The sequence below is a fragment of the Anolis carolinensis genome, chromosome 3 (genome assembly GCF_035594765.1).
Source record: "Anolis carolinensis isolate JA03-04 chromosome 3, rAnoCar3.1.pri, whole genome shotgun sequence".
Lineage (NCBI taxonomy): Eukaryota > Metazoa > Chordata > Lepidosauria > Squamata > Dactyloidae > Anolis > Anolis carolinensis.
Genome location: NC_085843.1, coordinates 262243775 through 262257840, shown reverse-complemented (window position 1 = coordinate 262257840; position 14066 = coordinate 262243775). Strand labels below are relative to the sequence as shown.

At 37.5% G+C, this 14066-nt stretch overlaps 1 protein-coding gene across 2 annotated transcripts in view; it reads right to left on the bottom strand.

Moving 5' to 3' along the window:
- rsrc1 (arginine and serine rich coiled-coil 1) overlaps positions 1 to 14066 on the bottom strand; it is a 236644-nt gene that overhangs the window by 34663 nt on the left and 187915 nt on the right. For both annotated transcript variants that reach the window (XM_003218172.3, XM_062976711.1), the window contains one exon: positions 11355 to 11423. In XM_003218172.3, the coding sequence (XP_003218220.1) occupies positions 11355 to 11423 (69 nt within the window). The remainder of the gene's footprint in view (positions 1 to 11354; positions 11424 to 14066) is intronic.

The window sequence follows — 14066 nt, the reverse complement described above, 5'->3', positions numbered from 1 at the left end:
TCACATATCAAGGTTGGAAAGACAAGCATATATCATCTATCTTTCAAATCTAAGAATGTCTTACTACTTTAGATATTTATGAATCTGCATCAACTCAAGAATGTGCATTTGGAAATATGGTCTGTTTATTTGAATGTTTATGTCTAGCCCATTTTTGTATTCTACGTATTTGTATCATTTTCTCTTTACCCTCCTTTTTTTAGCTTTCTTTGCAATTACAACTTTTTTAAAAATCCAGAAATTTTAACAGTAACATACAAATTTAAGTATACGTATTAGCTGAGAATGGGCTTCTGACTGTTATAGTGGTTATGAGGTAGAACCAAAAACGTAATCTGAACTAGCAAAAGGTCTGTCAAACTTTACAAGTGGATTGGCAATTATTCTACAGGAAACAAAGATTTCCAGGTTTTCTCTACTTTGATAACTATTTTGGGTCCTTTGCGACCCAAGTTCTTTTTAGTAACAACAAAATACATATCATTCCATTCTTGGGGCTAGTGCAAAAACACTTCCAGTAATTATAGGAATCTTTATTTTACAATGGAAAGAAATACATGTATCACAGTACAAAGGAGAATAGCATATTTTAGAAAGATAAATTTTAAAAATGAAAACAGGCCAATTTACACACTGCATTTACTACGTTTGATAGCCACGATCTAATAGTTAAGTATCAACAGCACTATGGCAAAATACCAGCAAAATTCTCTATAAATAAAAATGCAGATTTTTAAAAAGCCATTTCACTATTTTGTGTTCGTATTATTTCTATAATATGCTACACTTCTATTCATCTGAATATTTGTGATAATGATGCCATATTAATTAATTAATTTCTGCCATAAAGTCACAATAAAAGATGAATCAGATATACACAAAAAAGGGATATCACATGGTATGTACCAGATGTTACATATTCTCTAGAGGCTGGAAATTCAACACCAGGTGGTTATGTCAGCCTAATGAAGCAACATCTATACTCTTCAGGGACAAAAAGGGTGTAGTTGGAGGCTCTCAGATATTGCTTAAAAATTAAAATATGCCATTTGTTAGGCATTAATTGAAGAGTATAAAATCTTTCTGTTTGTATAGTAGAGCCATACAGACATTTAATTTACACAGTCTCATAAGAGAATTAGTGCTGAATGTTCCTTTCATTCAAAGTTAGATACTTCAGTTACTATAGTGGATCAGACTGATTTTGATTAATAATGCAATAACCAAGCCAGACGTTATCTAAATTTAAAATTGAATTTCTTTCAGAATATATACTCTTATGTGCTAAAGGATACACAGCCAGAGTTCAGGTCATTGCCATAAGAATGGACTTCAATAAAATTAACTGAACATAAAGTGTGACCTTTGACAAACCCTAATGAACTTAAGGGCCTTGAGATATATTTTCTTATCGTAGGGTACAGCACTCCAAGTTATTACAACTATGTGAGCCAGATGCAACTGAAACCTGCTGTACTAAGTTCTGTCTTGTTTCCAATGTCAATTAAATTAGAAAACAATGTGAGGATTAATTATCCATAATTTAAACTAAAATGACATCTAAATTTGCTAAACCTTAGTAGAATCTAAAATCCTGTTAATAGTGAACCTCATAACAGAACCTGTTCCAAAAGGTAGATACATAGGCATGGGGGAAATGTAGCACTTATAAGATAAATCTCATGGGATATCCATCCATGAAATGTCTGCCATATGTCTATTGTCAATAAACCTTTTAACTGTGCCTGCAAAAGACAAAGTGCAAATGGTACTCTTCAGGTCTTTCTACCTTTATTTAGAGGAACATATACTACAGAGACCTGGTGATAATGCAAAATCATTGTGACCAATTAAAGACTCCCTTGTGAATCAGCTTGCACACCAACATAGTGAGCTGTCTAGGTACTCTTCTTGCCTCATCATGCACAGTTAAATAAAACTGAATAACATAGTCATCTCATGACAGTCCTACCAAATGAGACAAATTGATTAAGTATTTGGTTGATATACATGTCTCAGAATATACTGTGACACCCCAGTTCCTTAATGTTGCAGGAACTGGAGTTTCAGGTGTGCAAGCAAAGGATATTTTTTGCGCCTAATGCAACAAACTTCTTCTGCCCTGAACTTCTGGATGTGATAAGAATGTTATTCAATACAAAGGAATGATCTATTTATAGGAGAGAAACTCTTCATACCTTCATCCATATTTTCCCAGGGACCCTGCAAATATTATCAGAATAAACTATCCTTTCTAAGCAATAGAAAAGAGATTTTATTCAAATGAAGGATTACAAATAGTAAGTGAAGCCCAGCAATAACCTTTCTTGGGCCACAAGAAAAAAAATCAATACAGAAATCAGGATTGCTAGATCATTTGCCAGTGCTTGTTACTGTAAAAAACTAAGCCATGTTCATGGATAATTTTTTTAAAAAATGCATACAACCCAAACCCTGCTCTTCATGCGCGCGTGCGCGCGCACACACACACACACACAATCTGACAGATATTTTGAACGTAGCACAAATTAAATTAATGCAGTTTTTCTATTTAATATATCCTATACACTCTTTCTTTGAATCTGGCCTAGATGAAATATAAGGCAGCAATCCACTTCACAAAAGGGTAAAACTTTATCTCAAAATCATGAATGCCCAGCAAAGGGCTAGGGTAAGGCACTGGCCCATAAAGACTCACAAAAACCATTTGAAATCAGATTTCTTGGCTCTGCATGATATTCATTCAACAAAGAATGCATTCTGAAACATGCTAACTATAATTCAAAATGCTTTCTTTGAATTCACAATTATCTGGATCCCATTGCTCTGAAAAAAACAAGTTGAGGGAGACACACGTTGTTTACCTATAACTCCAGTTATTTGAGCAGGTCATTTGTGACTTCACACAAATAGAGTAATCTGTGTCTGTGCAGTGAATCTTCTGGAACCTTCTAGAAGTCTTACATAAGTTTTTTGCCAGTAACCCCATCCATGCAAGTGTGCTTCCTGCCTAAACTCTCAGTTCCACTGATACTGAAGTAGAAGCCAAGGATCCAAGGGAGTGCTTCCCAAACCGTAGTTCTCAAAGTGTTTTAGACTTCAGCTCCCAGAAACCCCAACCAGCCTGGTCAGTGGTTAAAGCAGTGGTTCTCAACCTGTGGGTCCCCAGCCAGTTTACTAGCTGTTAGGATTTCTGGAAGTTGAAGGCCAAAATATCTAGGGACTCATAGGTTGAGAACCACTGGGTTAAAGATTTTGGAAGCTGAAGTTGAAAACGTGGAGCACCAACACTTGGGACTCATTGATCAGTGCTTCCCAAACTCTAGTCCTTCAAGAGTTGTGTAGTACCAGAAGCCTCAATTGCCTTGAACAATGATCAGGGATTCTGAAAAGTGAAGTCCAAAATTCCTGGAAGTCCAGAATTGGTCAAACACTGATCTAAGGAGAGGCATGATAGCAGCTTGCATGTGTGCGTACACAACCACTCAAACAGTTATAGTTATAGGCAAACTGTAATGAAGTATGAGTTTTGTATTCATGTTTGTTGTGTTTAACTATGTGCTTGTGGTTTTGGTTGGGTAGGTGTGAGACAGCGGCAGCCATTTAGTGGCTCTCCTCTGAGGCAGTTGCCATGGAGATGTGGGCGGAGCCATCTGCCGAGGGGAGGAACGGTGAAGAGGTTTTTAAAAGTGAAGCCTCAGTCTGTGCTCTGATGAGGCACAGGGAAGATTGATTCCAGGTTGATGGGATCAAGGAGACTCAATTGTTCATTTTGAGTCAGTTTCAAATAAATTTGGTGACTTATTTAATGTAGTCTGTGTCCTGGAAAGGCACAGAGAATCTGTGAGAGTATATCACAGGGGTGACTGTGGTTTGAAGTCACTGGGTAGTCCAAATTTCAGACTTTGGGAACCAATCCCAGCTGGAATCACAGAGATCCATTGAAGTAACAGTTTAGAAAGGAGCAGAGGAAGAAGTTTTAACTACTTTAAGTAAAAGAAGTGATACTTTAGAGAGTTTGATTCATCTCATTCTTGTATTGTAACTGTTAATAAGAATACCTCTAAGTGAAACATCTTTTGTAACCACCAAGCTTGTGCCTGAATAAACTTGATATTGCTCTTTTTACATCAAAGCCTCTGTCGTCTATAGACTCCCTCAGCACAATTGTGCTACCATTTTAACACCGAATAAAGTAAAAGGCTTCCTCTGAGCTATTGGGTGGTTGAGAACTTTTATAATCTAAAGGTGTCTCTCCACACAGTGGTGGTTGCATTTCCACTAATCGGTGGCAGTTATCTTTTATTATTTGGGACAGCTATTTGTTATTAATTGGGTCTTCTATGCTACCCTCTTTTACACAAACAATCTCTCCTTTTTCCTCATGATTTTTATGAGTTACACAGATAGGAGATTAGCAAGCTATTAACCAGTGGAGGACAAAGTCATGCCACACACAAAAAGAACACAACTCTACCAAACACACCTTCTGCTTGAGACCTGGTGTCTAGTCTATAGTGGGAAATAAACCTTAGAAGCTGAAACTAGGTAGAGGCCTTGTAGATGTTGTGCAGAGGGGTGCATCTCAAGAAGACAGCCAATGCTACCATTGGCCCAGTCAACTGACTTCTCACTTAGACAGGAAACTATTTGTCTACAAGACCATAGGCTAGATGAAGAGTTGCTACAACCCATTTGGAAAGACACTGTGGTCTAGAGTATTTTTTGTCATATGAATAACAGACAAATTGTGTCTGTGAATTTCTAAAGGAAAATGAACAATCAACATGAAAGGCCAAAACCTGACACACATCTAGTGAGTGTAGAGAACATTTCAAATCAGTGGTCAGATTCAGTAGGAATCAGGGGAAACCATGCTATCCAATGTTCTAGTCATAAAGTGATTCACAAACCAAATGTTTGGAGAGTGTGAGCTGTTAAGGACTTAATTCAGCATAGGTCAGTTGCAGGATATCCAACAGGAGGAAGGGAGAAGCAACAACATGGCTGTCAGCTAGTCCAGAAGTTGTTCAGCAAGTACATAATCCAGAAAAAAACACCCAAAACCCAATCAAAGTTGTAAACTGTAGCCAGTCCAAGGTCAGAAAAAGACACACCCAAAATGCACTGCAAGGAGGTGGCTTAAATATAACAAAGCTGCCAGGAAGTGGCTGGGAAATTTATAGGCAGTCAGCCCTGGTTAGTATTTGGATGACAGACCACCAACAGATAAGTGCTGTAGGCAATATTTCAGGGGAAAGAACTGGCAAAATCAACTCGTGAGTATTCCTTGTCTTAAAAAGTCTTATGAAATTCATGGGGTCACCATATGTTGGCAAGCAATTTAAAGTCTCTTACACATGCAGTTAGACACCAGGTGCCTAGTCAGTCTCCTACATATTAACCTCAACATATTAATTACATATTAACCAAGAACTATGCAACCCCTCTTTGTTTCTTCCTTGATTGATGAATGAGGGCAGTGGGTCTTCAGGATCTGTAGCCTTTTGCTGGGGAGCAGAGCCACCTCTGCCTCATTTCCCAGCTCCTGGAGACATCCTATAAAATTGTGACTCTGGATCAGACCTTAAGATCTGGCAACCCTATTAATAACTCAAGTGTCCCTGTTAATGGCAGAGTGAAAAAGATTAAAAAGGGAGAAGGTATTGTCTATTATGATATTATTATGATAGTATAGGTGCATGAAGAACTTTTAAAATCAGAGAGCCTCACTGATGTTAACTCAAAATATCTGCTGTATCCTGATTGGTTCAAGTGGTATAAAAAAACCCATGTATCAATATTACAGAATGGTGCTCCTAAACACCCTGCCCATGTTACAATGCGTGTATACATGGAAAATGGCTGAGCATGTACAGTTTACCCAGGAGAAGAAAGAACCAGGAACCTGTGTGTTTCTTGTAAAAGACCAAGTTCTTGTAAAAGACCAAGTATTTAGGATGTTTTTAAAGATGTTTTTAAAGATGTTTTTTAAAGATGTTTTTAAGATGTTTTTTAAATTGTTGATTTTAGCCGGTTCTTGTAAGCCGCTCCGAGCCCTAGGGGAGTGGCGGCATATAAGTTTGAAAAATAAATAAATAAATAAATAAATAAAGTATACGCAGCTTGCCACAAGCAGATCAGAGGCATGAAAAGAGGCATATCACTGCAGAAACAAAATTCAAACAACCAGAGGCTGCTGTTGCTGCATGGCGATATGTAAGTTGGCAGTGAATGCATGTGGGATAAAAATTATGTTACTTCGTAGAGCTGTGACAAGCAAGATTAAGTGCTAATATTTATTGGGATACTCACATTGTCCAAATGGCAGGCAGACATACCCCGTTTCTCCGAAAATAACTCAGTGTCTTATTAATTTTTGCTCCCAAAGATGTGCTAGGTCTTATTTTCAGGGGATGTCTTATTTTTGGGGAAACAGGGTATTAAAACATCTTTAAAATTTTATTTGGGTGCAAACTATACTGCCTTTCAATTTGCTAGGATAAGTTGCAATTTTTCATACAATTCTGAATTAATCTTTATTAGTTCCTTTCTTAATTCCTATTTTATATTCGTTCCCATTTTAAAATTATATTTTCCCCTAAGGAATCATTGTATTTACCCTTTCTTTCTGCTCACATGCCCTGTACCTCCAAGCCTATGCAATACAATGTTTTCCAAGCATGTACCACGTGAATTGTTCATATAAATGGAGCAAATTAAACTGTCTGCACATATATCCTATCACATTTGTAGCCCTGATTTCTCTCCTTAACACGTGGCCAAGACACCATATTATCTCCCTGCAGAGGCTGACCTCAGGATATTAGATTCTGCCACATAGCTCTCTTGTACTAAACTGAGGGGAAATGCTTAATCACCTCTGCCTTTTCAAGGAAAAACCAACTTTAAATTTGCCATGATGAAAAATCAATAAAGCAGTAATTGCTTGGCTTATCATTGTGTGGAGGAACAAATTGGGAAGCGAAGCTTAGCATCCACACAGATTTCAGTGAAACACGTGGAGTTTCAGGATCACTAAACTAGAAAAGGGAAAGGTCTCAGAGCAATAATTAAATCTACTCATGCTGATTTTCTGCCAAATTTATTTCCCCAATGTATATAAAATGTTTCACTGCTTACTAGCTAGGCATAACTAATCAATTCAACACTGGGCCAACACACACTAAAAACTGAAATGCAAATTTAGGAATGAAGGCATCAGGATAACATTCCTTTAAGCATTAGCCAATTTTATTTTGTAAATTCGAAGGAACTAGTCTTCATTTAGCGCTAGTCCTTTGATATTTAAGATTACATTTACAAATATGTTTCCCCAGTAATTCCCTCTAAATCTTTTTCATACAGATTCATTCCAGGTACCAAAATAGTGCTATCACTGTCAGATATTTTAATCATTTTCCACTTCACATTTTCTGAACTATATGTTTTCATCCTTAGCTCCATTTATGAAATCAAGAAATTGTTTAACTGTATTATGAATAATACATTAAAATCATTTAGCAATAATCTCAAATGTTTGATTTTAATACAGACAGCCATGTTCTTCCTCAGCAATTTTATGTTATTGTACCATATCATCATGCAATTGTGACTATATATTTCATTAAACTTGACTAGCCAGGTCTAGAATGTAAGAACTGTCCACAGGTCTGCCCATAAAGCTGTCATAAATCCTGATGCCACCATTAATAAAATTCTAATTCTAATGACACTTTGGATTCATCCCAAATTAAAACACCTTTGCCACCGAATTTTTTTTTGTAAAAGTGGACTCTTTTAAAAATAGGCCTAATTTCATGCAGCAAATTAGCATAGCTCCAGAATAACTCTGTTAAATTTAAATGAGGAGGGGGGAATCTCTCATGCTTTCCTTTTTCTGCCATAAAAATTATTTCTAAAGGAGTCCTTCAACTGGCTATAGGGACTTTGGTAATTAAAACATTTAAAGTCGCACAAGCCCCCTAGTCTCTAATCTGTCGCTCAGGTCAGCTGTCTGTAGATTCTAATTTGTCCTCCATTTGTATTCATGACAGGAAAATACTGCATATGTAACAGCAAACCAGCAGGAGGGTGTCGTGGTGGGCTTGGAGGTCAAATAATTTGATTTCTGAGCAGATTACATGTAACATCCAACATCTAATCTCACATCTGATTTGGCAATAAAATTACAATAAAAGTAATGTTCAGGGTTAGATAAAAGAATAATCTTTCTTCTTGAGCTAGAAAACAATATGCTTATTTATACCACAGGTTTTCTTCAGTACAGCAACGAAGGCAAATCTTTTAGATTCATTCAATCCCAGAACTCTGCTACCTATCATATGTCAACATATGGGGAAGGGGAATATCATTATGTTTAAAATGCCCACTGCGACCAAAGGAGGAAGGAGAAAAGCTGTGTATCCAACAACCTAGTCGTTCAATTACAAATTATTGTTTTCACTTGACTGGTAGTTCTTACTGGATGTAAAAATGATAAAATATGCAGAGAAAGAGAGAAAAATCAAGCAAAATATGCAGAGAGAGAAAATAAAGTATTTACAAATAAAAACTCATGTAGAGAGTGAAAAATACAAAACCACTTGTCTACGTATTTCTATTAGAGCTGTATCAGACATCTCAGAAATGCTTGAGTCGCTGTAAAAAGATATTTTCAATTCAATTTTAATACAAATTATTCTTCAAACAAATCATATCAAAAGAAGTATTGATATTGATTGTATGAACCATACATTTATTTACCTTTCCTAACAGTGTGTTACATGAGAAGGTCCTCAGGGCAAAGAGGATAGGCTCGCTTTAGGACAACTTCTGCTGTTTTTCCTAAAAATATCAGGCATTTTCTCACTCTCATTGCCTCCCACCTTAAAGCCTACAGAATCCTGACATAAACACCATGCCAGTTAACTTTCTACTGCTGCACCTTTCAGAGGTTACATCACAAAACTGACATATTTTTGTATGCTCATTATACTAGTTTCTGTGTATTTTCCCTTCTTTGTAGACTTAGAAGACTATATGGTCTGTAGATTGCCAAAGACCGTACTTCTCCATAATATATAGTCCCAACAATAACTTCTAACAACTGGGAGATGAAACTGGCACCAAAATGAGGTCATTGTGTTGAGGGAGGGGTTGTTTTTTTGTTCTATGCTTTAGGATACAGAGCAAAGTTGCCTGGACATCAAAATCCTCAAAGCTTATACCTTCAATAAGCGTCTAGGACATAGTATGGAACATAGGGATTTATAATGTGCATCACCTTTGCCTCCCCTAGAATTTAGTAAGCACCATTAAAAGACTGGTCAAAAACTGGTCAGTCAACAAGTAACTGATTTGTCTTCAGACCCAACTCTAAAGCAGAATAAGATAAGAACTTTTTCAGCAACCTATTGTTCCATAAAATATTTAAAACTGTATATTACACAAAACCTTTTTGGAACAATAAGAACAAAAAAGGCACTTTTTTAGAAATTTGTCCTTAGAATATAGTAAATATTAATGCTAGGAGATGTTTTAGAAAACCACATGAAAAAGCAGCACTGGTGATTCTCAAAATATGGGGAGAACTAAGATAGTCTCTTTCGGAAAGTAAAAGCATTTCTAAGAGAAGGTTTATATTCCTGACCACCATTTTCCCCACTTTCAAAATTGACAATACCTATTGGCGTGGAGATGAGGGCAAGAGAGAAACAACAGGGTATTTCTATTACTATTTTTGCAGTGGCTAATAACAATTGTGTGTGTGTGTGTGTGTGTGTGTGTGTGTGTGTGTGAAAGAGAGAGAGAGAGAGAGAGAGAGAGAGAGAGAGAGAGAGAGAGAGAGAGAGAGAGAGAGAGCATGCATATGAGCATTTATGTCTGTTTATAGGAGTATGAATGAAGTATATCTGGAGTCCCATACTAGGAAAAAAGCAGGCTAAAAATTCAAATAAATAAATAATATAAATGGAGAAAGTACTTTGGCACTTTCTTTTTAAGTCAATTCCTATCCCCAGAGCTGATCTTGTAACAGATCTCCAGGGTGGCAAGCAGTTTTCCCCTGCTATCAAATGATACCGAAGGTGTTGGAGGCTGTATAGCAATAGCCAGGCTCCAGCTTCATAAAGATTTCACATAGGAAAACAGACTTATTTTTGCTTTATGCAAGTTGCACTGAAATCTTAATGCACTCCTGATACAACTTACATGAGAGCTTCCAGACCTGAGAGTGCTTAATCACCTGCTGAGTACTGTTGAGATGGCAGGCAAAGCAATTGCCTATATTCATTGCACTTTGAAGTCAGAACATTGGTAAAGCACAGTTGAGTTATCAACTTTTGATTTCACATAATGCCCTTTCCAGTGTCTTCCAATTTAGCTTCAAGTCAAAGTAAAAAAAAACTACAAAAAGCCCTACCCAGATGCCTTAAAAGCATGTTAGAGTACCATGCCCAGGATAACAGAGGCACTCTTGTTCTCACTTATTACCTGCTTCAAGAATAGAAGCAATAGGCCTAGATGTGGAACTAACTTTAGTGGCTTTATCTTTTGCTTCACTGGACATTGCTAAATGTGAGAAGCATATATGCCTATTAGAACACATGCACACGGTTTATCTGGATAGCTTAATTAGAATATCCAACATAAAAGAAAAGCTTTTCTTCAGATGTAATCAGTGCCCAGTGTGCTTTGAAGTTAAAGAGGGGAAAGCTTCAACTATTTTAAACAGATCATTAAACTGAAAAGTTTATATAATTTGAACCTCTACAATCATCTGTTTAAAATTGTGAAAATAAAATAAAACTATTACTCTAAAATGTAAGACTAACTATTTATATATTTAATTTTCAATACACATTAATAAAATTCAGTATAATGTGTCAACTGTACATTGAGACACTGTTAGAGAAATCCTCTCTCATCCAAAGTACAGACCAAATGCTAAAGAGCAGGAAGCCTTGGAGGTAAGAGAACAAGTCTTGTCGGATGACCACAGGCACAAAAGAGTTCCATGATCACAAATTTCTTCAAAATTACATATCTTAATGCCTGAAATGGTTAGGGTATTTTTCAGGCAATCCAGAAAAGTGACATGTGGTATACACATAGCAGAAGACATCTCAAGACATGAATCTCTGAAAGTGGGGGTTCTTGGGGGGGGGGGGGGGGAGATTTCAAGACATCTGGTTTGAGTAAAAGGCAGACAAATATTGTTAGATTTTTTTCTAATAATGATTGGGTTTTTCAAATATCAGGAATATTATAATAATTTTGATAGGAGTAAGTGAATAAAATAAATTAACCTTCAAAAATTCACCTAAGTAACATAGGAAGGACATATGGATTACCTTCTTCCTTTTTCTTCTTTGCTTCTTGTTCACTTCTCTCTTTAGCTTTTAATGCTTCATCAGCTTTAGCTAAAAATAAAAAAGTGGTGATTAGTTCTGTACTTAACATTTTTAGTAAAGCAAGGTTTTCTAGATAACTGCACATTCAGTCAGGTTTATTAAATAGTAATATTTCAGCAACTTTAAAACAAACCTGTTATTTCAGAATGTGTAACAAGTGACAGCTGGAGCTTAAAAACAAACATGTGCAAGTTAAATTATTAAAGCTGGAAGAAATGATCTGGTCCACAGATATTCTGTGAGTTTTTAAGACTGTTTTTGAAAAGAAAGTTATAAAAATGTGAATTTCTATTCTCCATGGCTTCCAGAGTATTTTAAATCCTTTACAAAAAGACCTCCCTTTGTCAAGCAACAAGATTCAATTCTGGACTGACGTCTTCATGGGGAGAAGGTGTTTCTCCTTCCCAGAATGGACTACAAGAGCAGTGCTCATTCACGTATAGAGATGAAAGCAATATGAAAGGTAACTACAGCAAAAACAATCTAAATTTGGGGTGTGTGTGTGGGGGGGGGGGAACAACTGAGAAAAATAGAAATCTTCAGAAATGCAAGACTTTAAGAAAATTCAAGGAATCCCTGCCTGCTTCTCCTATATGAGCAGCAGGAACACATAAATAAATGATTTATTTATTTATTTCCATCATTTCTATGCCGCCCTTCTCACCCGAAGGGACTCAGGGCGGCTCACACTCTGGCAAAATTCAACGCCGGTATACAGTACAAAAGATAAAACATAAGCAATTAAACCAATCAATTTAGCATATTAAACGCTTGCTCACAAAGCCAGGTCTTCACCTTTTTCCTAAAACTCAGAAGGGATGGGGCCTGCCGGATATCACTGGGGAGGGAGTTCCACAGCCAAGGAGCCACCACTGAGAAGGCCCTATCTCTTGTTCCCATCAGCCGCACTTGTGAGGCAGGTGGGACCGAGAGCAGGGCCTCTCCAGATGATCTTAAAGTTCTCACAGGCTCGTAGAAGGAGATACGTTCAGATAGGTAAGTTGGACTGGAACCGTTTAGGGCTTTGTAGGCCAAGACCAGCACTTTGAATTGGGCTCGATAGCATATTGGCAGCCAGTGGAGCTGACGCAACAGAGGGGTGGTGTGCTCCCTGTACGTCGCTCCAATTATAAGACTGGCTGCCGCTCGTTGTACTAATTGAAGCTTCTGGGCCGTCTTCAAAGGCAGCCCCACGTAGAGCTCATTGCAGTAATCCAAACGGGATGTAACCAGAGCGTGGACCACCGTGGCCAAGTCTGACTTCCCAAGGTATGGGTGCAGCTGGCGCACAAGTCTTAGTTGTGCGAAAGCTCCCCTGGCCACCACCAAAACCTGGGGCTCCAGGCTATGATGAGAGAGAATGTTCTTTATATTCCCTCAAAAATTCATATAAACTTTATTTTCTCTCTGTTTCTAGTCAGCATGCTAAATCCTTCATGGTGGAAAAAGAGAAGTTTTTTCAATGTAGATTTACAGGCAAGTAAATCTTCCTACATATTAGACAATGGGAGTTCCATCTCATAAATCTGGCCTGTGCTACTCTAAATGACACATTTTTAGGGAAGGTTCATTAATTTCTACAGAAAAATAATTAAGAATCCAATTTGTGTTACCTCAATAAAATATCACTGAAGTCAGAAAGTTTTAGAAACTTTACTTAAGAAAAAGTGGTTAAGAAACTGAAGCAATTCTCTTTATAAGGGTTTTTTTTAGCACTTGAGAAAAAGGTTAGTAAGGGGTAACAGGACAAATGCAAAGTGTGCATGGACTGGTGAAAGAGTGAACTTTCTCTTTCATAATACAAGCAGGCCCAAGTTACAAACAAGATAGTTTCTGTAGGTTTGTTTCTAAGATGAATTTATTTGTAAGTCGAAACAGGTACATGTTTAAAGTGTAACTTTCAACGGATGTTTGTAACTCGGGATCTGCCTGTACAAGAATGTGGGATCATCCAATCTAAATGGTAGGAGATTCAGGACAAACAACAGGAAGTACTGGCTGCATAAATAGAACAGCTCTATTCAGAGATCTCTCCATCTTCCCTGGGCATAGGGGCAGCCATGAACTTCTCTCTGCAGCTGCTACTAGTTACGTAGCTCGAAAGGGAGAAGGGCAGCAGTCGAGCACTTCTCCATCTTATCTGGGCATCATTGCTGACAAGAGTTATGCTCTTTCAGTTATCAATTAGAGCTGCGGTGGCGCAATGGGTTAAACCCTTGTGCCAGCTGAACTCCTGACCTAAAGGTTGGAAATTCGAATCTGTGAGACAGGGTGAGCTGTCTGTCAATCCTAGCTTCCCATGTGGGGACATGAGAGAAGCCACACGCAGGATGGTAACACATCTGGACGTCACCTGGGCAATGTCTTTGAAGACTGCCGATTCTCTCACACCAGAAGTGACTTGCCTCAATGCACATCTGACACGATAAAAAAGTTATTAACTGCTTAGCGCACCATGGCTCTTTTCCTGCAGTTTGCAGGTGAGTTGAGCAAGAATCAATAAGCAATGGAATGAAACCAATTACGGCTTGTGGTCCTATACGTCACAGGAGAATACACAAAGAACTAGATATTTGTGTGGACAACACTTTGAAAAGTTATTTTACTATATGACTGGAGAGAAAGCTGGAGTAGATGAAAATACCTCTATTC